This window comes from Hypanus sabinus, chromosome 7, assembly GCF_030144855.1.
Source record: "Hypanus sabinus isolate sHypSab1 chromosome 7, sHypSab1.hap1, whole genome shotgun sequence".
NCBI classification, from domain to species: domain Eukaryota; kingdom Metazoa; phylum Chordata; class Chondrichthyes; order Myliobatiformes; family Dasyatidae; genus Hypanus; species Hypanus sabinus.
The window spans coordinates 164,869,161-164,894,397 of NC_082712.1; the positions used below are offsets into that span (position 1 = coordinate 164,869,161).

Below are 25,237 nucleotides of genomic sequence, written 5' to 3' on the forward strand. Positions count from 1 at the left end.
AAAAATAAACAAGAAAATCTGCAGATGCTGGAAAACGGAAACAACACACAGAAAATGCTGGAGGAACTCAGCAGGCCAGGCAGTGTCAAAGGAAATGAATAAGTAGTCGAAGTTTCAGCCTAAGACCCTTTTTCAGGACTGGAAAGGGAGAGGGAAGATGACAGAATGAGAGGGAATGAAAGGGAGAATGAAAGGGAGAATGGAAGGGAGAATGGAAGGGAGAATGGAAGGGAGAATGAAAGGGAGAATGAAAGGGAGAGGGAAGATGACAGAATGAAAAGGTGGGGAGGCGAAGGAGGAAAGCTGGAAGGTGATAGCTGAAGCCAGGTGGGTAGGAAAGGTTAAGGGCTGGAGTGGAAGGAATCTGATAGGAGAGGAGAGTGGGCCATAGGAGAAAGGGAAGGAGGATGTGCACTGGGGCGTGGGGGAGGTGATAGGCATGTGAGGAGTTAAGTGGTCAGAGTGGATAATAGAAGAAGAGGAGAGGGTGAGGGAATTTTTTTTAAACCAGAAAGAGAGATCTATATTCATGCCATCAGACTGGAGGACACCCAGACCCAGGTTGGGTTGTATCTCCAACCCGAGGGTGGTCTCATCATGACACAAGAGGAGGCCACGGACTGGCATGTCGGAACAGGAATGGCAACGAGAATTAAAATGTTTGGCTACTTTGAAGTTCTGCTTTTGGCAGATGGAGCAGAGGTGCTCGACAAAGCAGCCCTCCCAATTTATGATGGGTCTCACCAACGTGGAGGAGTCCACCAGACACAATAGACTATCACAAAAGATTCGCAGGTGAAGTGTTGCTTCACCTGGAAGGACTGTTTGGGGTCCTGATTGGAACTGGGAGGGAGGAGGTGAATGGGCAGGTAGTGTTCATGGGTCCATTGCCCGTTCAGAAACCTGATGGTGGAAGGGAAGAAGCTGTTCCTCAAACATTAAATATGGCTTTTTAGGCACCCTGTACCCTTTCCCCCGATGAGAAGGGGGAAAGTCCTGGATGGCGAGGGTCTTTAATGATGGATGCAGCCTGTTTAAGATGATGAGAGGCATTGATTGTGTGGATAGTCAGAGGCTTTTTCCCAGGGCTGAAATGGTTGCCACAAGAGGGCACAGGTTTAAGGTGCTGGGGAGTAGGTACAGAGGAGATGTCAGGGGTAAGTTTTTTACTCAGAGAGTGGTGAGAGCGTGGAATTGGCTGCCAGCAATGGTGGAGGAGGCGGATATGACAGGGTCTTTTAAGAGACTTTTGGATAGGTACATGGAGCTTAGAAAAATAGAGGGCTATAGGTAAGCCTAGTAATTTCTAAGGTAGGGACATGTTTGGCATAACTTTGTGGGCCAAAGGGCCTGTATTGTGCTGTAGGTTTTCTATGTTTCTATGTTTGAGGCATCATCTTTTGAAGATGCCCTCAATGGTGGCAAACTCGTGCCCATGACGAAGCTGACCACATTTATAATCCTCTGTAGCTTTTTGCAAACCCGTCAGTGGCCCCTTCGTACCATTCGGTAAGGCAGCTAGTTAGAGTGCTCTCAATGGTACAGTCACTTCCAAAACTAACTTACAGTAATTTTTATGTATTGCACTCTATTGCTGCCTTAAAAGAACAGATTTCTTGATAAATATCAGTAGTAATAAACTTCTGATTATGTTTGTGTTTTTTTCTCTCGTCTAGTTTCTTGCCTTCCCTATATTCTGGTGCAATGCCTCAGTGGGGTGGTGGAGCCAAGTGTGCCGCCTGTGACAAGACGGTCTACCACGCAGAGGAAATACAGTGCAACAACCGAAGCTTCCACAAAACCTGCTTCGTTTGCAGTAAGTACACGCTAGCAGTTCTCCCCCACCCTTCCCAAAACAAAGAACCCTGGAGCAAAAATTAAACAAACCCTGCAGCAGATGCCGACGTGTAACCAGCTTTCTGCTTTCCAAGGAATTGGGATCCGCCATTACTCTGGTTTCCTCCCAAGTACCAAAAGACACACGGGTCGGTAGATGAATTGGTCACACGAGCGTAAGTTACATGTGGGCCTGTTGGATCAGAAACCATGCTGTATCTTGAAATAAATCAAATAAAATAATTCCTGAAACACCAGTACTAACTTTAAACATCTCACTGAAGGGGTGGCATAGTGGTTAGCACAATGGTTTACGGTACAGATGACCAGGGTTCAATTCCCGTCACTGCCTGCAAGGAGTTTGTATGTTCTCCCCGTTCCTCGTGGGTTTCCTTAGGATGCCTGGCTTCCTCCCACAGTCCAAAGATGTACCAGTTGATAGCTGAATTGGCCATTATAAATTTGTCCTAAACTAAGCTAGTATTAAATTGGGGGGCAGGTGGGGAACAAAAAAACCATTGCTGGACATTGTGGCTCAGAGTGCCAGGAGGGTCTGTTTCATGCTGTATCTCTAAATAAGGAGAAATTAAAAATTAGAAATTCTTTACGACGTGACTACATTTTCTTAATGTATCATCTTCATCAGCACTGTTGGACTATCAATTAACACCATGCTGGTCAGATGTCATCTTGTTTAAAACTGAAAGCCAAATCATATTTTTCCACCAGCATATGCATTAAGTGATTTTTGTGTGCGAGCAGATTATACATATACTTCAAGGTCTGTCTGATTTTTTTATTCCTATTTATGATTTCCAACAAGAAATTGCTCCAATATGCTCCCCCAATGCATGGCAGATTAGTAAATTAGTAGATTTACTTAGATTTGAAGGGAGTGGAGTTTAAGCTAGGTAACTATTTACTAGTAAATGATGCTAGTGTGATCACTCAAATTGAGCAAGATGTTCTCCCAAAGGATTATCCGCTTCATGTGGCTCAGCATCAAATTGAAGATCCCAAAAAATATCATTTCTGTTGGATAGGAATGAGTCATAGAGCATTACATCACAGAAATAGGCCATTTGGCCAATCTAGTCTATACTGAACTATGTCTATGTCTAGTCTATACTTTTGCCTATGCTTATCTGCCTGCACCTGAATCATAGACCTCCACACCCCTCCAATCCACGTACTTATCCAAACCTGTTAAATGTTCCACTAGAACCTGTGCCCACCACTTTTGCTGGTTGCTCAATCAACACTCTCATCACCCTCCGAGTGAAGATGTCCCTCAGGGTCACGTTAAATATTTCATCTTTCACTCTTAATCTATGGTCTCTAGGTCTAGTCCCATCTAACTTCAGTGGAAAAAGACTGTTGGCATTTACCCTATCAATACCTCTCATAATTTTTTATACCTCCATCAAATGTCCCCTCATTCTCCTGTGCTCCAGTAAATACATGTCTACCCTATTCAACCTCTCTCTATGACTCAGATCCTCCAGTCCCAGCTCCATCCTATAATTTTTCTCTGTACTCTTTCCATCTTATTGATACCTTTCCTAGGTGACCAGAACTGCACACAATACTCCAAACTGAGCCTCATCCATTTCTTAAACACTTCAACATAATATTCTGACTCTTGTCAATACTCTGATTTATGAAAGCCAATGTGCCAAAAGCTTTATTTGCAGCCTTGTTACCTCTGACACCTCTTTCAAGGAGTAAGGGATCTTAATTTCCAGATCCCTCTGCTCTACCACACTCCTCTGTACCACACCAGTTGTGCTTGATCTTTTGAGGAAAATGTGATTTGAAAGTACCATTTGCCATTGGTACCTAGCATTTCACATTAGGGTTTGTCAGCCTCAGTGGAGCAACAGGTACAATCTTTCAACGTTCATAGTAAATCTATTATCAAAGTATGTAGACATCACCTTATACTACTCAGAGATTCATTTTCTTCCAGGCATTCACAGTAGAACAAAGGAATACAATCGAATCAATGAACAACTCCACACAAAGACCAATAAAGACCCACTTATGCAAAAGAAAACAAACAGCAAATACAAAAATAAATAAAATATACAAACAGACATGGAAGTAATAAATAAGAGAAAAAAACAGATAAGTAGGTGGTCAATTAATTAAGCAAGTGAATAAATAAGTAGACAAATAATTAAGTAAAATAAACTGATAAACAAATAGATTTAATAAATGAAAAAATAAATAAAATAAATGTAATAAATGGAATAAATAAATAGATTTAATAAATGGATAGACAGATAAATACATAAACAATGCTGAGGACATAAGTTGTATTGTCCTTGTAAACAGCAACCAGTACTATATTTTACTCACTCACTCACTCTGCCATAGAAGGAAAATACTCAGTCCTTTAGATCCGAGTCGGCTTCCCACAGATTAATCTCATCCTCCTTTTTCTCCCTTAGTTTACCCAAAGTCTAATTTACCAATAACTACCCAATTAATCAACTAGCACATCCTCCGAATGTTCAAGGAAATCAGAGCAACTGGCAGAAACTCTTTTGGTCTCTGATAAATGTGTGTTGAACTTCTGCACACTTTGAGCACCGGCTGTAAGAAACGAACTTCCCAGAGGCATAGCAAGCCTAATAATAGTTCACAATAGTCACATAATTAATTCAAATCTTTCCCAAATGATTCTGATCTTGGAGCATGTACCAAAGTAACAAGAAAGGTCGCAAGCTGAGAAACTGCTCAGAGTACAAAATGAAAAGGCTTCTATGTCTCGGGAGCTGATAGCTATAATTTAACTTTGCTTCGAAAGGTGGGCTCCTTATTGCAAAATTACCCGCATGCTCTCTTGTATACAGTGCTAAGACCACCATTTCTGTCAGCTATCAAAGGGTTGTCCATGAACCTGTGCCCTGAATAACACAAGAGATTCTGCAGATGCCAGAAATCCAGATAAACACACTGAAAATGCTGCAGGAACTCAGCAAGTCAGGCAGCATCTACGGAGAGGAAAAAAAAGTCAATGTTTCCGGCCGAGACCCTTCATCAGAACTGACTCCTCAGGGTTCTGAAAGGGGTGGCTGAAGAGATTGTGGAGACGTTAGTAATGATCCTTCAAAAATCAACAGATTCTGGCATGGTTCCAAAGGACTGGAACATTGAAAATGTAACTCCCCCTCCCACTTTCAAATCACTTACTATCTCTTCTTTCAGGTAGTCCTGATGAAGGGTCTCGGCCTGAAACGTCGACTGTGCTTCTCCCTATAGATGCTGCCTGGCCTGCTACGTTCCACCAGCATTTTGTGTGTGTTGCTTGAATTTCCAGCATCTGCAGATTTCCTCGTGTTTGTGAACTTATATACGTAGATTGATTGCATGTCCATTAGGCAACATGAGGTACAGTAATGTCTGTACAGAAGGTGACTGACAGGAAGTGATAAAGTACTGGTGGCTGGGGTGTGAAGGGTGTGTTCATGAGTGGAGGTGTTGATCAGCCTTACCGCTTGAGGAAAGTAACTGCTTTTGAGTCTGGTGTTCCTGGCGTGGATGCTACCTAGCCTCCTCCTTGATGGGAGAGGGACAACTAGTCTATGAGCAAGGTGGGTGGGATCCTCCATGATGTTACTGACCCCTTCCTGGCACCTTTCTGTGTATATGCAAGCTGGACTTCTCATTCTGGCCCTTTGCTAGTTATTAGCACACGAGATTCTGCGGATGCTGGAGATCAAGAGTAACACAGCAAAATGCTGGAGGAACTCATTCTGCAGTAGCTTTTGTTTCCTTTCTCTCCCTTCCCTTTCTAGTGACCTGCAGAAAAGCCTTGGACAGCACCACCATGGCTGCCCATGAAGCGGAAATCTACTGTAAGTCCTGCTATGGCAAGAAGTATGGACCCAAGGGCTATGGCTATGGTCAAGGTGCGGGAACGCTCAGCTCTGAAGCTGGTGAGAGTCAACCCAGTCAACATGTGGAGTAAGTGTTAAAACTATTTGTGAATATTGGGTGAATGCACTGTTTCTTGTTCCCATCGCTGATCAAATTTGCGGGGACGCATTGCCACAAAGAACAGGGGATATTGAACAGTTCAACATAATTCAGTTGTCAAAATCCTTCAGCTGCAGTCTCAAACAATTGTACATATATATATTTATGTCACATTCATTGTGACCATTGAGTCATAGCATCCTATTGAGCAAAAACTTTTCAGCCCATCCAGTCTATGCTGACCTATCTACACCTGTACATATCCCTCCAAACCCCTCTGATCCACCTACCTATCAAAACCTTTCTTGTACTGTATGATACAATTGAACCCGTATCTACCACTTCTGCAGACAGCTTGTTCCACACTTGCACCAACCTCCAACCGAAGAAGATTCCCTCAAGTTCATCTCGAATATTTCACCTTTTACCCTATGCCTACAATCTCTAGTTCTAGACTCACCTAACCTTAAGGAAAAAAGCCCTGTATGCATTCACCCTATCTAACTTTTTATAACTCATAACCCCTCATAACTTTTTATACCTTTAAAAAAATCTCCCCTCATTCTCTGGCACTCCACAGAATAAAGTCCTAACCTTTTTAATCTTTCCCTATAACTCAGAACTGTGGTCCCCTATAACTTAAAATTGTGCTTATCATGGAAATCTCAACTCATTATTCATCCAATTTAATTTATTGTCATTAAATATCTAAGCCTCAGACTGTGCTGGTATATTCCCTACAAGTCCTGAAGTCCCTGAAAAGGTGACCATAGATGGTGAGGCTGGTGAAGTGGGCATTTGGGATGCTTGACTTCATCAGCTGTGGCATAAAATGTTCAGATTAATTTATTTATTATATTTACATCGAAACATGCAGTGAAATGCATCATTTGCATTAACACCAACAGAATTGAAGGATGACTTATGAGAAACATGATGGGGAACTTCTTCACTTTGAGGGTTGTGAGGATGTGGAATGAGCTACCATCGCAAGGGGTGCATGCAAGCTCGGTTTCAACGTTTAAGAAAAGTTTGTTAGATACCTGGATAGGAGGGGTATGAGGGCTATGTTCCAGGTTCAGATCAATGGGACTAGGTAGTTTAAATGGTCTGGCATGGACTGGAATGGTGAAAGGGCTGTTTCTGTGCTGTACCTTTTTACGACCCTATGAGTCTATAAGCTGGCAACAGCCTGCCAATGTCGTCACACAGTCTGATGCCAACATAGCATGCCCACAATGTTTGCGGAACAACAGCAACAGAACAATACCAACGAAACAGGCCCTTTTCCTATCTCCCATCCACCCAGACAAACGACATGAACCCTACTCCATAAAGCAGTAAACCTCTGTATGGGGAGGGTGAGAGGAAGTTGGCCCGAAGAAAGTGAAGGAAGCAAGAAAGGAAATCACTCACTAGCCCCTGACCAATTAATTCCCTGTTTCATGGTCAGATGACACATATCAATTAAACAGCTCCACCTCTATGGTGTGTTACAGCCAAATCAAGTGTCTTCTGTTAGACAAGTGGTTTGCTATTGTCACACATACCGCGGTACAGGAGAAAAACATTGTTTTGCATGCCATCCATACAGATAATTCCATCACATCAGTACATTGAGGTAGAACAACGGAAAACATAACAGAATGTCGAACAGTGTTAACAGTTATGGAGAGAGTGCATTGCAGGCAGAAAATAAGGTGCCATAAAGAGGTGGACTGTGAGGTCAAGAGTCTATTTTATTGAATAAAGATGAAGGATTAACTTTATTTTTCTCGGGTGTAGTGAAAAATCGAAACGTACGGTGAAGTGCATCATTTGCGTCAACAGCCAACACAGTCTGAGGATTGTGCTGGGGGAAGCCTGCAAGAGTCACAATGCTTCTGGCGCCAATATAGCATGGCTTCAACTCAGTAACCCTAACTGGACATGTGGTAGGACACCAGAGCACCTGGATGAAACCCATGTGGCCATGGGGAGAACTCCTTACAGACAGTGGTGGGAATTGAACACCAATTGGTAACTGCTGGTACTGAAGAGCGTTATGCTAATCACTGCGTTGCTGCGCCGACCATTCAATAATCCCTTAATAGTTGCGTAGGAACTGTCCTTGAACCTGGTGGTATATAGCTTCAGGCTTTTTGTATCTTCTGCTCAATGTGCTAGGGGAGAAGAGGGAATGTCTGGAGTAAATAGGGTCTTTGATTATGCTGGCTACTTTACCAAGACAGTGAGAAATGTCGACAGAGTCCATGGAGAGGAAGCTGATTTCTGTGATGTGCTAAACTGTGTTGGGGCATTGCCACTCAACATGTTTAACCAGGGGTGAAGGTCACTGCCCAGTATTATATATATATATAATACTTGTATGTCCATAAAGTGACGCTAGATACAGGAGTGTCTGTACGTAAGATGTTTTGGAGTGAATTAAGCGTGCAGTCAATTGCCCCAAAATTGTTGGTGTGTTTAAAGGGACGCTGTTTTCTCACCCCATCCATGCAATAGTCACACCTTACAGGTGAATACAGACTGCAGGACGGATGAGCTACTTACCTTTGTTGCTTAGATAAGGAAGTCAAATCCACAAAGTCATAGAAACAGCCATCTAGTCCATTCCAAACTATTACTCTGCCTAGTCCTATCGACCTGCACCTGGCCCATAGCCCTCCATACCCCTCCCATCCGCATACTTATCCAAATTCTCCTTAAATGTTGAAATTAAACCCATATCCATCACTTCTGCAAACTCCTGTAATACTCCTGCCCGTACGTTTATGGAATCGGGATCTTTGCTCCCTAACCAAGGGAAATCTGAAGCTATCTCTATCACCACAAATATAAAAACACAGATAGACGAAGACGCTTTCTGCTTTCCAGCAGAGAGGGAAAGATTTTATTGATCTTAGCATTTCCAAGTTAAATTTATGGGAAATGAATTTATTTTGCAAAGAATATAGGACATTTTAAAAACACTTTATGGAAGATATTTATGCTATTCAAAATAAGTTGTGTGCAACTATTGAGTTAGACATTGTAAAATATCTTGCATACACTCAAATTAAGGAAACTCTGTCCACTGCCTTCAGTTTAATAGCCCCTTTTTATTGTGCCTGTTGCATTTAAGATCAAGATTAGCTTTATATATCACATGTGCATCAAAACATCAGAGACAGAATTAGGCTCAATATCGCTGGCATATGTGGCAACATTTGTTGTTTTAAAAAACTATAAATTACAATAAGAAATATATTTTTAAAATTAAATCAAATAAATAGTGCAAAAAGAGAACCAAAAATATTGAGGTAGTATACATGGGTTCATTGTCCGTTCAGAAATTTGACAGCAGAGAGGAAGAAGCTGTTTCTAAAATGTTGAATGTGTGTCTTCAGGCTCCTATGCCTCCTCTTTGATGGTAGCAATGAGAAGAGGGCATGTACTGGGTGATAGGAGTCCTTAATGATAGATGCTGCCTTTTTGAGGCATCACTGGAGAGGGCCCATGATGGAGCTGCTTGAGTTCACAGCTTTTCCCAATCTTGTGCAGTTACCACTCCATTCCAGACAATTAGAATGCTCACCATGGTGCATCTCCAGAAATTTGCAGGAGTCTTTGGTGTCAGACCATGTCTTCTCAAACTCTGAATGAAATATAGCCATTGCCATGTGTTCTTTGTAATTGGATCAATATGTTGGGCCCTGGAAAGACCTTCAGAGATTTTGACACCCAGGGACTTGAAACTGCTCACCCTTTCCACTGCAGATCCCTCGATAAGCCTGGTGTATGTTCCCTCAACATCCCCTTCCTGAAGTCCACAATCAATTCCTTAGTGATACAGCTGTTGAGTGCAAGGTTATTCTTGTGACACCACTCAACCAGCTGATTTACCTCTCTCCTTGTCACCATCTGAAACTCTGCCAACAAAAGGCTGTCAATGGCAAATTTATAGACGGTGTTTGAGTTATACAGTCATAGGGATAGAGAGAATAGAGCAGTGGGCTAAGCAGTAATATACTCCAGTGTAGATTGACAGTGAGGAGGAGATTTGTACTGACTGTGGTCTCCAGTGAGGAAGTCAAGGATTCAGCTGCAGAGGGAGGTACAGAGGCCCCGGTTTTGGAGCTTGTTGATTAGAATTGAGGAAATGATGATGTTGAAAGCTGAGCTGTACTCAATAAGCAGCAGACTGACGTAGGTATTGCAGTCGTCCAGGTGATCAAAGGCCAAGTGGAGAACCGGGGAGCTTGCATCTGCTGTAGATCTGTTTTGGCAATAGGTACATTTCAGTGGGTCCAGGACATTGCTAAGGCAGGAGTTAGTTCTAGCCATGACTAAACTCACAAAGCACTTCATCATCATAGACGTGAGTGCAACTGGCCAATAGTTGAGATAATTCACCTGTTTTTCTTAGCCACTGGTATGATTGACACCTTTCTGAAGCTGGTGGGGACCTCTGACTTCAGCAGTCAGAGATTGAAGATGTCCTTGAACATTTCCACCAGCTGGCTGGCACAGATTTCCAGTGCTCTACCAAGTACACCATCAGGGCCTGACGTCTTGCGAGGGTTCACCCTCTTGAGAGATACTCTGATGTCAGGCTCCGAGACAGAGATCATAGGGTCATCAGATGCTGCGGAGATTCACACAGGGGTAGTTTTATTCTCCTTTCGATGCATGCATAAAAGGTGTTGAGCTCACCTGGGAGCACCACGGTCATTCATGATGTTAGTTTCTGCCTTGTAGGAGGTAATGGCCTGCAAACCCTGCCAGAGCTGACATGACATCCAACTTCAACCCAAATTGTTTTTTACACTCTTAAAGTAGCCTTACATAGGTCCTAGCTGGACGTCTTTAATAGTTTTGGGTCACTGGTCTTGAATGACACAGATCTAGCCCTCAAATCACCTGGTTCATCCATGGATTTTGGTTTAGGTATGTCTGGCATATTCTTGAAGACACACACTCAGTCTCAGAAAGCACATGGAGTTAAATGCCTCATTTGCATGAAATTAAATCAGCTTAGATTATACTCGGCAGACCACAGGAGTCACCACACTTACAACTTCAAAATAGCTTGCCCGCATCTCACTAATCCTTACCTGTATGTCTTTGGGATACACTGCTGACAAACTTTTACCCCATGTATTCAACACATACAAACTTCTGGAGGAACTCAGCAGGTCAGGCAGCATCTTTGGGGAGATATAAAGTGTCAGCATTTTGGATTGACACCCTCAGCCCAATGAGTTTAACCTCCCTTTATTTCCCCTTCCAAGGGTCAAACCTCATCAGTCTCCAAACCCAAGCTCCTCTAAGTTTGCCCACAAGTTTGGTGGTGCCGACAAGTGTCCAAGATGTAATAAGTCGGTGTATGCTGCTGAGAAGGTTATTGGAGGAGGGAAGGTATGAAAAAAGTTATTATTTTGTATTGTGTACGTTATTATTATTGTGATCTTTATCTTATTGTTTTTTTTGTGTGCTGCATCAGATCCAAAATAACAAAAGTTTTGTTCTCCTTTACCCTTGTGTGCTAGAGATTACATTAAACAATTTTGAATCTTCAATCTTTATGCTTAAGCAAAAGAAAACCAGAAACAGAATAGCTGATACGTTTAAATATTAAAAGAATGATCTGATTATCATCGCACAAGAAGTCATTCTGCCCACTGTAGCCATTCTGGCTCTTTATCCCAATTAGTCCTTTTGCTTCTTTCCCTATAGCCTACAAATTGTTTAAGACCATAAGGTATAGGAGCAGAATTAAGCCATTTGGCCCACTGATTCCGCTCCGATTCTCTTTTGAAATGTGTGATTGACAGACAGTCAGAGATTTTAAAAGGGAATTGGATAATGGATACTGCATGTAGTCCTTGTGCTGCCTCAGTGTGTGTACACAGCATTCCAGAGCTTATTGATCTGCTTATGGCAGTCTCAACACCTTAAACACGAGAGATTCTACAAATGTCAGAGACCTCGAGCAGTGCGCACAAAGTGCTGGAGCTACACAACAAATCAGGCAGGTCAGCAACTTTAAGTTATTATTTCAGAGGACCTGGCCTGGGCCCAGCATGTAAAGTGCAATTATGAAGAAAGTGCAGCAGTGCCCCTCCTTACTTACAAGTTTGCAAAGATTCTGTATTGCATCTAAAACTTCAGAATCAGGTTTATTATCACCGGCATGTGACATGAATTTTTTTAATTTAGCAGCAGCAGTTCAATGCAATACATAATCTAGCAGAGAAAAAAACAATAATAAATAAAATAAAAACTAATAATAAAGTAAATCAATTACATATATTGAATAGATTTTTTTTAATGTGCAAAAACAGAAATGCAGTATATTTTAAAAAAGTGAGGTAGTGTCCATAGATTCGATGTCCATTTAGGAATCAGATGGCAGAGGGGAAGAAGCTGTTCCTGAATCGCCGAGTGTGTGCCTTCAGGCTTCTGTATCTCCTACTTGATGGTAACAGTGAGAAAAGGGCATCTCACGGGGTGCTGGAGGTCCTTAATAATGGACACTGCCTTTCTAAGACTCCGCTCCCTAAAGATGTTCTAGGTACTTTGTAGGCTAGTGCCCAAGATGGGGCTGACTAGATTTACAACCTTCTGCAGCTTCTTTCAGTCCTGTGCAGTAGCCCCTCTGCAGCCTGTCAGAATGCTCTCCACAGTACAGCTATAGAAGTTTTTGAGTGTATTTGCTGACATGCTGAATCTCTTCAAACTCCTAATAAAGTATAGACACTGTCTTGCCTTCCTCATCAATATTTTGGGATCGGGTTAGATCATCAGAGATCTTGACGCCCAGGAACTTGAAGCTGTTCCCTCTCTCCACTTCTGATCCCTCTATGAGGACTGGTATATGTTCCTTCGTCTTACCCTTACCCTTTTTGTCAAACTTGTATAGATGTGTAGTGCAGAGTATATTGAATAGTTGTATCACAGCTTGGTATGGAAAATACCAATGCCCCTGAGTGGAAAATTCTATAAAAAGTAGTGGTTAGGTCCCAGTCCATTATGGCTAAAGCCCTTCCCACCATTGAGTACATTTACACGAAATGCTGTCATAGAAAAGCAGCATTAGAGACCCCCACCGCGCAAGATATGTTCTCTTCTCACTGCTGCCATCAGGAAGAAGGTACAAGAGCCTCTGAACTTACACCTCCAGGTTCAGAAACAGTTACTACCCCTCAACCATCAGACTTTTAAACCAAAGGATGATAACTTCTCTCAACTTCACTTGCCCCATCATTGAAATGTTCCCACAATCTACGGACTCACTTTCAAGGACTCTTCATCACATATGCTTGATCTCTATTGCTTATTTATTTATTATTATTCTTTCTTTTTTGTATTTACACAGTTGGTTGTCTTTTGCACACTGGTTGTTTATCTGCCCTGTTGGGTGTGGTCTGAGTATCACTGAATGAATCTCAGGGTTGTATAATCAATGGTTCAATTTAATATAAGAGAAGGTGTACACTACATGGTGACATGTATGTACTCTGATAATAGATTTACTTTGCACCTTGGATTTACTTTACACTTGATATTTTGGGCTGAGTCCCTTCCTTGGGACTGAGAAGGAAGTGGGAAGAAGCTAGAATAAGGAGGTGTGTGTGGGGGTGGGGGGAGCAGAAGCTGGCAGATGATAAATGAAATCAGGTGAGGGGCAAGGTAGGTGGGAGGGTGGGAGATGGAGAAAAAAGCTGGGAAGTGATCAGTGGAAGAGGACGGAATCTGATAGGAAAGGATAGTGTACCTTTCTGTTTTGCTCCGATGAGATTAGGCCAGGAGTTCCCAACCTCTTTTTACGCCATTAACCAAGGGGTCAGTGGAGACTAGGTTGGGAACCCCTGGGTTAGACTTTAGATTTATACATCAAATTCAGCGTCAGTAAGCAATGAAGCAGATCTTGATTCATTCAGGATTGACTGCAGCCATGTGACTGTGCCAAGGTATTTTATATACCAGCACGCCAATGGGAAACTAATGTTGTGGCCTCTATTGTGGTCATGGGGAGAACGTATAAACCCCTTACAGACAGAGGTGGGAAGTGAACCCCAATCTCTGAGTGCTGGCACAGTAAACCAGTTACACTAACCACTCCCACAGGAAATAGAAAAGGCATGTCAAGTGGGCAATGTTATGATAGTCATGGGAGATTTTAATATGCAGGTAGATGAGGAAAATCAGGTTGGTAATGGATCGCAAGACAGTGAGGTTGTTGAATGCCTATGAGGAGGCTTTTTAGAACAGTTTGTCATTGAGCCTACTAGGAGATCAGCTATACTGGATTGGGTGTTATGTAATAAATCAGAGCTGATTAGGGAGCTTAAGGTAAAGGAATCCTTTGGAGGCAGTGATCACAATATGATCCAGTTCAACTTGAAATTTGATAGAGAGAAAGGAAAGTCTGACGTAGCAGTATTTCAGTGGAGTAAAGGAAATTACAGTGGTATGAGAGAGGAGTTGGCCAAAGTAAACTGGAAGGAGATACTGGTAGAGATGACAGCAGAGTTTCTGGGAAAAATGAGGAAGGTGCAGGACAGATGTATTCCAGAGACAAAGAAATACTCAAATGGCAGAAAGAGTACAAGGGCAGTCAAAGCTATTGTAAAAGGAATAGAAGGGCATATAACAAAGCAAAAATTAGTGGGAAGGTGGAGGATTGGGAAACTTTTAAAAACCTACAGAAATCAACTAATAGAATCATTAGGAGAGAAAAAATGAAATATGAAAGCAAGCTAGCAAACAATATAAAGGTTGATAGAAGAATCTTTTTCAAGTAAATAAGGGAGATGAGAGTGAATATAGGACTACTAGAAAATGAGGCTGGAGAAATAATAATGGGGGTGGGGCGAGGAGATGGCAGAGGAATTAAATGAGCATTTTGCATCAGTCTTCATTGTGGAAAACACTAGCAGTGTGGCAGGTATAAAGAGTTGGAGGGAAGAGAAGTGAGTACAGTTACTAGTACAAAGGAGAAAATGTTCAAAAAGCTGAAAGACCAGATGAACTGCCCCCTAGGGTTCTGAAAGAGGTAGCAGTAGAGATTGTGGAAGCTTTAGTAATAATCTTTCAAGAATCATTGGACTCTGGCATGGTTCTGGAGGACTGGAAAATTGCAAATGTCTCTCCAGTCTTTTAGGAAGGAGGGTGGCAGCAGAAAGGAAATGGCAATTCCGGACTAATCTTGAATCAATGAAGGATGTTCTACAGTTGTGGCAGGGCTTAAATACTATCACCTCTTATAGAGTTAAGTCGAGCGACATAGGTGACAACAAGGCTTCGCTTCCAGATGAATTTAATGACTTCTATGCTCACTTTGACTGTCAAAACATGGAGGAACTATCATATACTCCCACAGCTCCCAATGATCCTGGGATTTCAATCTCTGAGGCTGATGTGCAAGCAGCCTTCATGAGCATGAAGCCATGAAAAGCATCTGGTCCAGACGGGGTGCTTGTCCACGAACTAAAGTACTGAAGACCTGTTCTTATCAACTGGCTGGAGACATTGAGATCTTTAACATTATGCTTCGGAAATCTGAGGTACCCACCTACTTCAAGCAGGTTTCAGTTACACTGGTACCTAAGAAGAGTGTGGTGTCCTGTCTCAATGACTATTGTCCAGTTGCACTTACATCCACAGTGAAGAAGAGTTTTGAGAGGTTGGTGATGAAACACATCAACTTCTGCCTGAGAAGCGACACACATCTGCTCTAATTTGCCTCGCGGAACAAAAGGTCCACAGTAGATGCCATTTCATTGGTTTTTCACTCAACTCTGGATCATCTGGACAGCAAAGGTGCATACATCAGGACGCTCTTTATTGATTACAGTTACCGCGGTATTCAATACTATCATCCCCTCAAAACCAACCAGTAATTTGTAAGACCTTGGCCTCAATACCTTCTTGTACAATTGGTTCCTCGATTTCCTTACTTGCAGACCCCAGTCAGTTCAGATTGGGCAATAACATCTCTTCCATGATCTCCACCAGCACAGGTGCATCCACAAGGCTGAGTGCTAAGCCCCTGCTTAATGCTTACGACTGTGCGGCTAAGCCCAGCTCCAATGCCATATTCAAATTTGCTGATGGCACTACTGTTGTCGGCTGAATCAAAAGTGGTGATGAATCAGCATATAGGAGAAGATTGAAAATCTGGTGTCATAACAACAATCTCTTACCGAATGTCGGCAGGACCAAGGAGCTGATTAGTGACTCCAGGAGGAGGAAACCAAAAGTCCATGAGCCAGTCCTCATCAGAGGATCTGAGGCAGAGAGGGTCAGCAACTTTAAATTCCTTTGTGCTATTATTTCCGAGGACCTGTACTGGGCTGAGCAGGGTTGTATATGGTGACATATATGTACTAATATAATAAATTCATTTTAAACTTTGAAGTAAGATTGTACATGGCTTGGAAGAAAACACAGGTGGTTTCATTACCACATATGGGATTGCTTGTAAACAGATTGAATAATGATGGGCAATAGCACTTATGCTTTGTTTGAAAGTTTGAAATATATACCCAAGATATTAGAGTGTATGATAAAGGGTTGTTTTATTTGACATCAGAATCATGTTTATTATCACTGATACATGTCACTTTGCAGCAGCAGTACAGTGTAATACATTAAAAATTACTAAATTACAATAAGAAATATAAAAAATAAATAATGCAGAAAGAGAGCATGATAGCAAGGTACTGTACATGGATTCATGGACCATCTGGAAACCTGATGATAGAGAGGAAGAAATTGTTCCTAAAACATTGAGCATGGGTCTTCAGTCTTCTATATCCCTCCCTGATGGTAGTGATAGGAGGGCATGTCCTGGATGGTGAGGGTATTTAATGAGTGATGTCCCCTTCTTGAGGCATCATCCTTTGAAGATGTCCTTGATGGTGAGGAGGCTAGTGCCCATGATGGATTTGGCTTTTTCACAGCCTGCGTATTGGAGGCTCCAAACTAGGTGGCAATGCAACTGGTAATGAGATTCTCTATGGCATATCTGCAGAAACATGCAAGTCTTTAATGAGATAGATTCTGGCAAATTTCTACAGATATACTTTTATGAGCTAAATTAACTTCGTTTCATTCCTCATAAAATGAGAAGTCAGTTGTCCTGAGAGAGATCATAAATGAATCACGTACCACTGTAATTTTTCATTCAAAAGTCGATATAATCAGCATTATTACTGAGTGCAATAAGAAAGGTAAATTTTGCTTTTTCACTGGAACCTTGCACTTTAATTAAGTTTTATTCACTGTGAATTTCACTTAGTCTGTAAATTAAATTGCTATGCAACTCCAGCAAGATAAACTGTAAATTGAATTTCCAGTTGCCGTGGAGATAGTATTGTTCTGGTGTGCCTGCCAGTGACAAGGCCAACAGGACACATCACTTCAGTTAGACTTTGTCTTTGTATCTACAATAGCAGGAGCTGATATGTCTGGTTGATCAAGAGATTCTGTGGATGCTCAAAATCCAGAGCAATTCCCACAAAATGCTGGAGAATCTCAGCAGGTCAGGCAGCACCTATGGAGAGGAGTAAACAGTCAACGTTTCCAGCTGAAACCCTTCATCGGGACAGGAAAGGCAGAGGGCAGAATCCAGAATAGGAAGGTGGGGGGGGGGGAGGGAATGAATATGAGTTGGCAGATGATAGATGAGACCAGGTGAGGGGGAAGGTGGGGGAAGGGAGTTGAGTCAGAAGCTGGGAGGTGATAGGTGGAAGAGGTAAAGGGCTGAAGAAGAAGGAATCTGATAGGAGAGGACAGTGGACCATGGAAGAAAGAGGAGGAAGAGGGTCACCTGAGGGAGATGATGGGCAGGTGAGGAGAAGAGAAGGGGTGGCAGAGGAACCAGAATGGGGAATGGAAGAAAGAGAGAAAGAGGAAGGGGCAGAAATTACTGGAAGTAAGAGAAATCAATGTCCATGCTGCCTACTCTCTAACCTGAACCATATTGCATTCAATCATTGGCTCTGTGCTTGTTTCTCTACCCTGACCAACGTTGCTTTTAAAATTCTCAACCTTCTTTTCACATTCTTCAAAGCTTCATCGATCACTACCTCTAAGCCCGTACTGCATAATTTGCCATCCTTGTAGCCCTGTTCCTGTCCCTTATGTCTGCTCCCCACAAGGTACTGGTCCTTGCTGGAGAGTTGCCTACAGTCCCAGGAGATCCCCAGCCCAGTTCCCTGAAAGGAGTGGCCGCTGACATCATCACACAGGAGCTGCCCTCTTCTCATTGCTACCATCAGGGAGGAGGTAGAGGAGCCTCAGGACACACACTCAGTGATTCAGGATCAGCTTCTTTCCCTCTGCCATCCGATTTCTGAAAGGATATTGAACCCATGAGCACTACCTCATTACTTGTTCAATTTTTATTTTTGCACTACTTACTTAATTTAACTAAGACGACACAGTTCACAAGGTGGCCGATGATATTAAATCTGAGTGGGGGCTGCATGCGGGGACCAGGAGGACGGATGAAGAGGCTGCAGCTGAGGACTCAAGATAGGACAATTTGGTGCTGTCACCCGGCTGTGGGACTGTACAGAACCTGACTGGATCTTCGGGGTCCAGTTTCATGTCATATCAATCAGTGATAATAAATATGATGCTGATTGAAGCACAGATCCAGCTTTAGACTAGATGTAGTGCATTGATTTGGATGGGTCTGTCACCATAAGACAGGCACTATACTCGTGGGTACGCTGAGGTGTTATACTGAAGGGTACATGCCAGTCATTGTGGCGTACAGCACAGGTGGGCACAGGTCTATTACTATTACACCGGGCTGCAGTACTGAACGGAGTACGTCATTTACTATCGCCGGAGTGAGTGAAGGACCTGGGAGTAGACAGGAGCTTTTAACTGTAGGTTCCAATGAAGCAAACAAGAAATATGACTAATGTTGACGATCTGAAAGTATAACAGAAATCAGTAACTTTAAGTATATTTGCAGCAATTACTTGGGGACCTTCTAGCTACTTTGAAAGATTTGCACCATAAGTTTATATCAGAATCAGGTTTAATATCACCAGCGTATGTCATGAAATTTGTTGTTATGCCGATTTAATTTAACTATTTTATATATATTCAGAATGGACATTGGACTCATGACGTCATGGCTTCTTTTTACTGCTTATTTAAGTTAACTACAGTTAAATGAAGTAAGTAGTGCAAAAAAGGTAGTGAGGTAGTGTTCATGGGTTCATGAACCGTTCAGGATCGGATGTCAGAGGGGAAGAAGCTGTTCCTGAATCATTGAGTGTGTGCCTTCAGGCTCCAGTACTTCCTCCCTGATGGTAGCAATGAGACGAGGACATGTCCTGGGTGCCAGGGGTCCTTAATGGCGTCTGCCGCGTTTCTGAGGCACCGCTCCCTGGCGATGGATTGGACGCTGCGGGAGCTCGTGCCCAGAATGGGGCTGACTGAGTTCACAACTTTCTGCAGCTTCTTTCGATCCTGTGCAGTGCCCCCTACCCCACAGGTGAAACACTGACTACTGTTTACTCAATCCATGGTCCATCATTTTGGTTAAATTTTGGAACTTTCAATCCACCACAGGCCTGGCATAAGACTTGCTTCCGCTGTGCGCTCTGCGGCAAAAGCCTGGAATCCACCAATGTCACAGACAAAGATGGAGAAATCTATTGTAAAGGTAAGGCCAAGCAAGTATCGGTTGCTGCTTGTAATGGAGGGGAACTGTTGTGCTGGGACTGCTGTACATGGCAGTGTCAATTGTATACAGAGCTGCTCGTTGCATGTTCACTTTCCTGAGCACTGCATATGTGGTGAACTATGTGCCTGTCGGGACACGCCCCTGCTGACTGCTCCTGTGGCTCCTCCCACAGGCCCCTGTATAAAGGAGACCTGCGGCCTGAAGATCGGCCTCAGTCTCCAGGACCTTGTATGATAGACACTCACTCCTGGTTCCTTCTTCCAGTCAATAAAAGCCGATATCTCGCCTACGTCTCAGTGTGAGTTATTGATGGTGCATCAGCATGGCTGAGCCGGTAATCAAAATTCAAGATTGTTTAATGTCATTTCTAATACACAAATGTAAAGGAGAACAAAATAATTGTTACTCAATCTGATGCAGCACCAAAAAAAAACACAAAATGTAAAGAACACGATAATAATTTTTTTAAAAATGTAATAAATAAATAAATACGTAAGGTAGTTTATACACATTGATTGTATATGTGTGATGCTAGCTACAGGAGTGTCTGTACATAAGATGGCTCTGAAGGGAAGTGATCAGGTAGTGGTGGTTGGGGGCTGCAGTGAGGTGAGTTACTAGTTGGAGGTGTTGATCAGCCTTGCTGTTTGGGAAAGTAACTGTTTTTGAGTCTGGGGGTTCTGGTGTGGATGCTACGTAGCCTCCTCCCTGATGGGGGTAGGGCCACAGTCCATGAGTTGGGTGGACGGGATCCTTCATGATGTTACTAGCCCTTATCTGGCACATTTCTGTATATATGTCCTTGGCGGTGGGTAGGTTGGTGGCAGTGATGGATTGGGCAGCTTGGACTACCAGCTGTAGAGCTCTACTGTCCTGATAATCAAGGTGGCAGTCAGTAAGAGTCAGATAATCTACTGTCCGACCATTGTATAATATACTGCCCCAATGGTTCAGTATTCGGTTCACCAGGCAATGTTTGGAGTTCCTCTTGTCCACATTCAATGGACCTGGCACTTGTATGCTCTGTCCACTTCCCACTCCCCACCTCCTCTTTACACTGGCCATCTCCCCCACTCTACCTTCAGTCCTGATGCAGGGTTTGAACCCAAAATGTTGACAATTGCTTCCCCTGTCCCTCCTCCAACACGGACAATGTGCGGTTCCTCCAGCTTCTAATTTCAGCGTCTGCATTCCCTTGTGTAAAATCCACACTAACTTCCCTAGTTCCAAGGAAAATTTATTATAATACTGCTGAACATCTTAAGAAAAGTGTATTACCAATTAACCCACAAATCACCTAGCCACAGGTGCAGTATATGTATACAATCAGTCTATGTATACAAAAGTTACTTGTACATTGTGTTCTATACGTTTTGAAAGATTGCTTTTATATTTACATTTATTGTGTACTTTTGTGTTTTTATTGTGTTCTTTATGCATATGCACTACTTTATGCATAGTAGTTTAATGCTGCGTCAGATCCAGAGTAATAACCATTTTGCCCTCCTTTACACTTGCTTACTGAAGATTGACAATAAACAGTCTTGAATCTTGAAGAGAAATTACAAACCAGAAAATCTGTTGGTCTGGCACTACCAAAGTCCCAATATAACGAGATCTTGGAATTCTATTGTAGTTGAATGACTCAGAATTAGAGCTATTGGTCCTGGAATGTACTGATGGAGAGCCCCATTGTTAGTAATGTTTTTCAGATAAATGCTTTTGGACTGATAAAGCTTCCATTCAATTCAGGTGACTGTGAGAAGTCTTCTTGCTTTCATTTGCAGCCAGAACAGGGAAGTCATCGCCACATTTCTCCCTCTTAATAACCCTTCCAGAAATAGCTCAACTAATCAATCACCTTGCTGTTGTTGGAGAGATTATGCTGAGAGTAAAATGGCAAATGCATTTATCCCTATCTATCCAGTGTCTGCAGTTCAAAGCAAATCATGTGCTGGTGATGTGAGTCAGACCTTTCTTGGAAATGTGGTTAAAGCACGTTACCTGCATGTGCGAGTAATTTCTACATTTCAACACAAGATATCTGCAGAGTAACAGTTATGTCACATGCATTGAAGATGTTAACCCACAACCCGGGCTAAAGTGGATATCTGTGGCATGGCACAGGAGGAGCCCGCTGGCGCAGTGACAAGTGGAGCAGTCGACCGTCAGATCTGTACCAGCTCTTACTAAAGCCAATTCAATTACTTCTGTCTGTTCTTCTTCAGGTTCAGCTTCCTGCTTAAAGACAGAATTTGAACACTTCCCTTATCTAATTTCCTTAGAAGGCCGTAGCTAATTTTGGGTCCATCCTCTTATCAGACACCAAGTTTTAGATCCTAACTTCCCACAGCATCTTTTTCTTAGTTTTGCATTGTCTAGGTCTCTCACCAACAACTTCTGAATGGGGTTTGACTCTTCAGTAACTGGGAACTGGCATTTTGTCTAAACCCTTCATAACTTGAATGACTTCTCAAATATCGAACATACTAGAACATCACACAGCTCACAATGTTGTGCCGACCTTTGAACCTACTCTAAGATCAATGCAACCCTTCCCTCCCACATAGCCCTCCATTTCTTCTCACAGACTGTCGCACAGATAAGAGTCTCTTAAATGTCCCTAACGTATCTACCCCTCAGCCTGCTTTTCACTGAGGAGGACGATCCTGTATTCTCCAATCTATCCTTATGCTGGCTATCCCTCAGCTCTGGCAAGACTCCAGTAAACCTCAAGTCATCAGCCGACCATTAAAATTCCTGGTAAATCAGTAAAGATTCCTGATAAAGTCAGCATTACATCCCACCAGTCTGGCTTCAGACCGTTTTCCGAGATCCAAGAGAAATGATGACAGCAGAATGCAGAACCTTAAAGCCTTCCCTTTTCCCAATAATCCAGCCATATCAGCCGTACAATTATTCCGCCAACTTATTATGATTATACAATACACTAAAACGTTGTCGAATGTTTGAATCATTCAGTGATGAGTCTGGGGGGGGGGGAGCACCTCTGGTGAAGTGGCTTGTCATGTCCGTTCCGGGACAGCTCACTCACACTTGGACACTTATCAGTGGCTCCAAGTCGCTGTTTGCATGCGGCAGTGGCCACAACCCGGTATGTCACTTCGACCAGCGTGTTAAACCAGATGAGGGGAGCCAGATGTCTTCATACTCCGGTGAGGTAGGGACACGCCTGTCCTCGCCTGTGAAATCAGCTCCAGCGGGCTGAGTAGATAAGGTCCACGGTGAGATCCGATGGTGTGGAAGGCAGCTCTGCAACGCTCCATGGAGAGAGGGGGGGCATGACAAGGCGCAGGAGACATCATGGTCATCCATGGCAAGCAAGGAAGACCCCAGTTTGTGACGTTTGTTTGTACTACTGGACCCGGTCAACAGAGTGGAGCTGCTCTAGTGCAATGGTCTTTCCACTCTCCTGCACAGACTTCCCGTCATCGTTAGACACGACAGATGATCACCAGCACCTCCAGCCACAAGAAGCACACTGACTGGGTCTAACTTGTGTTGTATTACAGACTGTAGCCAATAACCTGATGGTAAATGTGTTTTTTTTTTCCATTTTAGTGGAAGAGAATACAGACAACCATACAATATCCATTGTAGAAAGCTATCACATTCCATCTAATCCAGAAGCAAAGAGTTATTGAGAGGGACGGCACAGAAATAAGCTCTTCAGTCTATCGAGTCCATGCTAACCGTCAAACACCTATTCAGAACAATCCCACATTTATCCCATTTTTAGAAATTCTCTTTAACTCCCTCCAGGTTCTTCCAGTCATCAGCATAGTTAACATCATGCACAGCATTCAGTTAAACTACCAGGATGTACATCCTTGTGCAATGGAAAGAAACTGGAGCACACGGAGGGAAGCTGTTCTGTTTTGTAACTTCAAAACATTAAACTAATTCAACGGGAGACACGGGAGTCTGAAAAGCCGGTCTAACTTCGAGTTTACTCCAAGCGAGGCATGCCCATATCACATGGTAGTGTGATGATGTATGCAATTCACATAATTATACATACAACCTGTCATTAAGTATTTAAGCGAACTAGAGTGCTTAATCAACCAATATATATGCAAGATTACTCAAATCTTTCTTCAACAGAACCCACACAGTTACAGAGAGGACATATGAATTCCACACAGATAGATTATGGCTGAACCTGGGTACCTGGTGCTGTGAGACCGCAGTGCTAGCAGCTGTGCCGATGTGCCACTCAAATCATTATTATTTCTTTTTCCAATTGCAGCTTGTTACGCAAGGAACTTTGGACCAAAAGGAGTTGGCCATGGACAATGTGCTGGGGCATTACCCACTGCAGATTAAGAAGCATCTTTTCATGGTGGATGTGCTTTCACCCTTTAGTATGTACCCAATTCCCTCACAACCACTGAGCTATCAGTTACAGCCACTCCCTCAGATCATTGTAATGCTGGATAAACATATGTAATGTGCCTATATTTCCTTAATATTTTAATTTTCCAAACATCAGCTATGTTTGCCATTATTTCAACACAGATTGTCCTGGATGGAAAGAAAGCTACAAACAATATGTACCAGGCAAGCAGTAGCCAGATCTATTTTTAGAAGCGCTGTTGTAACCCAGTGATAAATTATTTAGAGGGTTATTTTGACACCAAATGGAATTGAGTGTTGTATGATAAAATGCCTCACCAAGCTTATTCTGTTACCGTTGCAAGCTTGTTGAAGTACCTATTAATCAATGCTCTGTAGCCTTAAATAAAGAGTTATTGGCATCTAAAAGAATTGGTGATCAGGACACTGATTATTTGACACAGCAACTCATCCACTTTTCCTGAGGATTCATTCTCTCTGCAGGGTTTTTGGACAAATAAGCATTTGATGGCTTTGGGATCAGAGGAAGGGTGTGCCGGCATTGGAGTGTGTCCAGTGGAGGTTCACAAAAATGACTCAGGGTATGAAAGGGTTAACAAATGAGGAGCGTTTAATGGCTCTGAGCCTGTACTCGCTGGAGTTTAGAAGAATCGGGGGAAATCTCATTGAAATCTGTCTAATATTGAAAGGCCTAGATCAGGGGTTCCCAACCTGGGGTCCATGGCATAAAAAAGGTTGGGAACCCCAAGTCTAGATATAGTAGATGAGGAGAGGATGTTTCCAATAGTGGGGAATTCTAGAACCAGAGGGCATAGCCTCGGAATACAAGGACATTCCTTTAAAACAGAGATGAGGAGGAACCTCTGTAGCCAGTTTATCTGTGGAAATCATTGCCACAGGTGGCGGTGGAGGCCAGGTCATTACGTATATTTAAAATGGAAGTTGATAGGTTCTTGGTTAGTAAAGGAAGGCAGGGTAATGGGTTGAGATGGAAAATAAATTAGCCATTATTAAATGGCTTGATAGGCCAAATAGCCTAATTCTACTTTTATGTGTCATGATCTTCTGGATTAGCAATCCAAGTTGGGAAAGGAATCTTTGGGATGTAAGTGAATGCATATTTTTGGGGAAGATTTGGGAAGGTGGGGCAGCATTTGTGATTGGGGACAGGGGAGGAACTTGTCTGGGCCTGGGTGGGAGAGGCTGTGGTTGGTGATGCAAAGCTGGGCATCCAGTAAGTAGGTTGATACTGAGCCAAGATTGGGAAGATCAGAGAGGATATGTTTTGGCAGCAGGTGGGTGGTGAGTTTAAAGAAGTAAATAAACATCAGAAGCAGGGATAGC

General features: G+C 42.7%; 1 protein-coding gene across 3 annotated transcripts; it reads left to right on the forward strand.

The window, feature by feature from the left end:
• The first annotated feature begins 1,704 nt into the window (after positions 1-1,704).
• On the forward strand, positions 1,705-24,124 carry csrp3 (cysteine and glycine-rich protein 3 (cardiac LIM protein)). 3 transcript variants are annotated; one of them, XM_059973980.1, is made up of 5 exons: positions 1,705-1,816; positions 5,640-5,808; positions 11,094-11,220; positions 19,402-19,495; positions 23,787-24,124. In XM_059973980.1, the coding sequence occupies exons 1-5, from the start codon at positions 1,705-1,707 to the stop codon at positions 23,861-23,863; spliced, it is 579 nt and encodes a 192-aa protein (XP_059829963.1). In that variant the 3' UTR covers positions 23,864-24,124. The 3 variants fall into 3 exon arrangements, with proteins under 3 accessions (XP_059829963.1, XP_059829965.1, XP_059829964.1); XM_059973982.1 differs by having other exon boundaries at positions 19,402-19,489; XM_059973981.1 differs by having other exon boundaries at positions 5,640-5,803; positions 11,110-11,220.
• Positions 24,125-25,237: the final 1,113 nt, after the last annotated feature.

Coding starts and splice junctions, on each gene's coding strand:
- csrp3 (XM_059973980.1), top strand. CDS start 1,705: ATGCCTCAGTGGGGTGGTGGAGCCAAGTGTGCCGCCTGTGACAAGACG. Junction 5,809..11,093: donor CAACCCAGTCAACATGTGGA/GTAAGTGTTAAA, acceptor TCCCCTTCCAAG/GGTCAAACCTCATCAGTCTC. Junction 19,496..23,786: donor TGGAGAAATCTATTGTAAAG/GTAAGGCCAAGC, acceptor TTCCAATTGCAG/CTTGTTACGCAAGGAACTTT.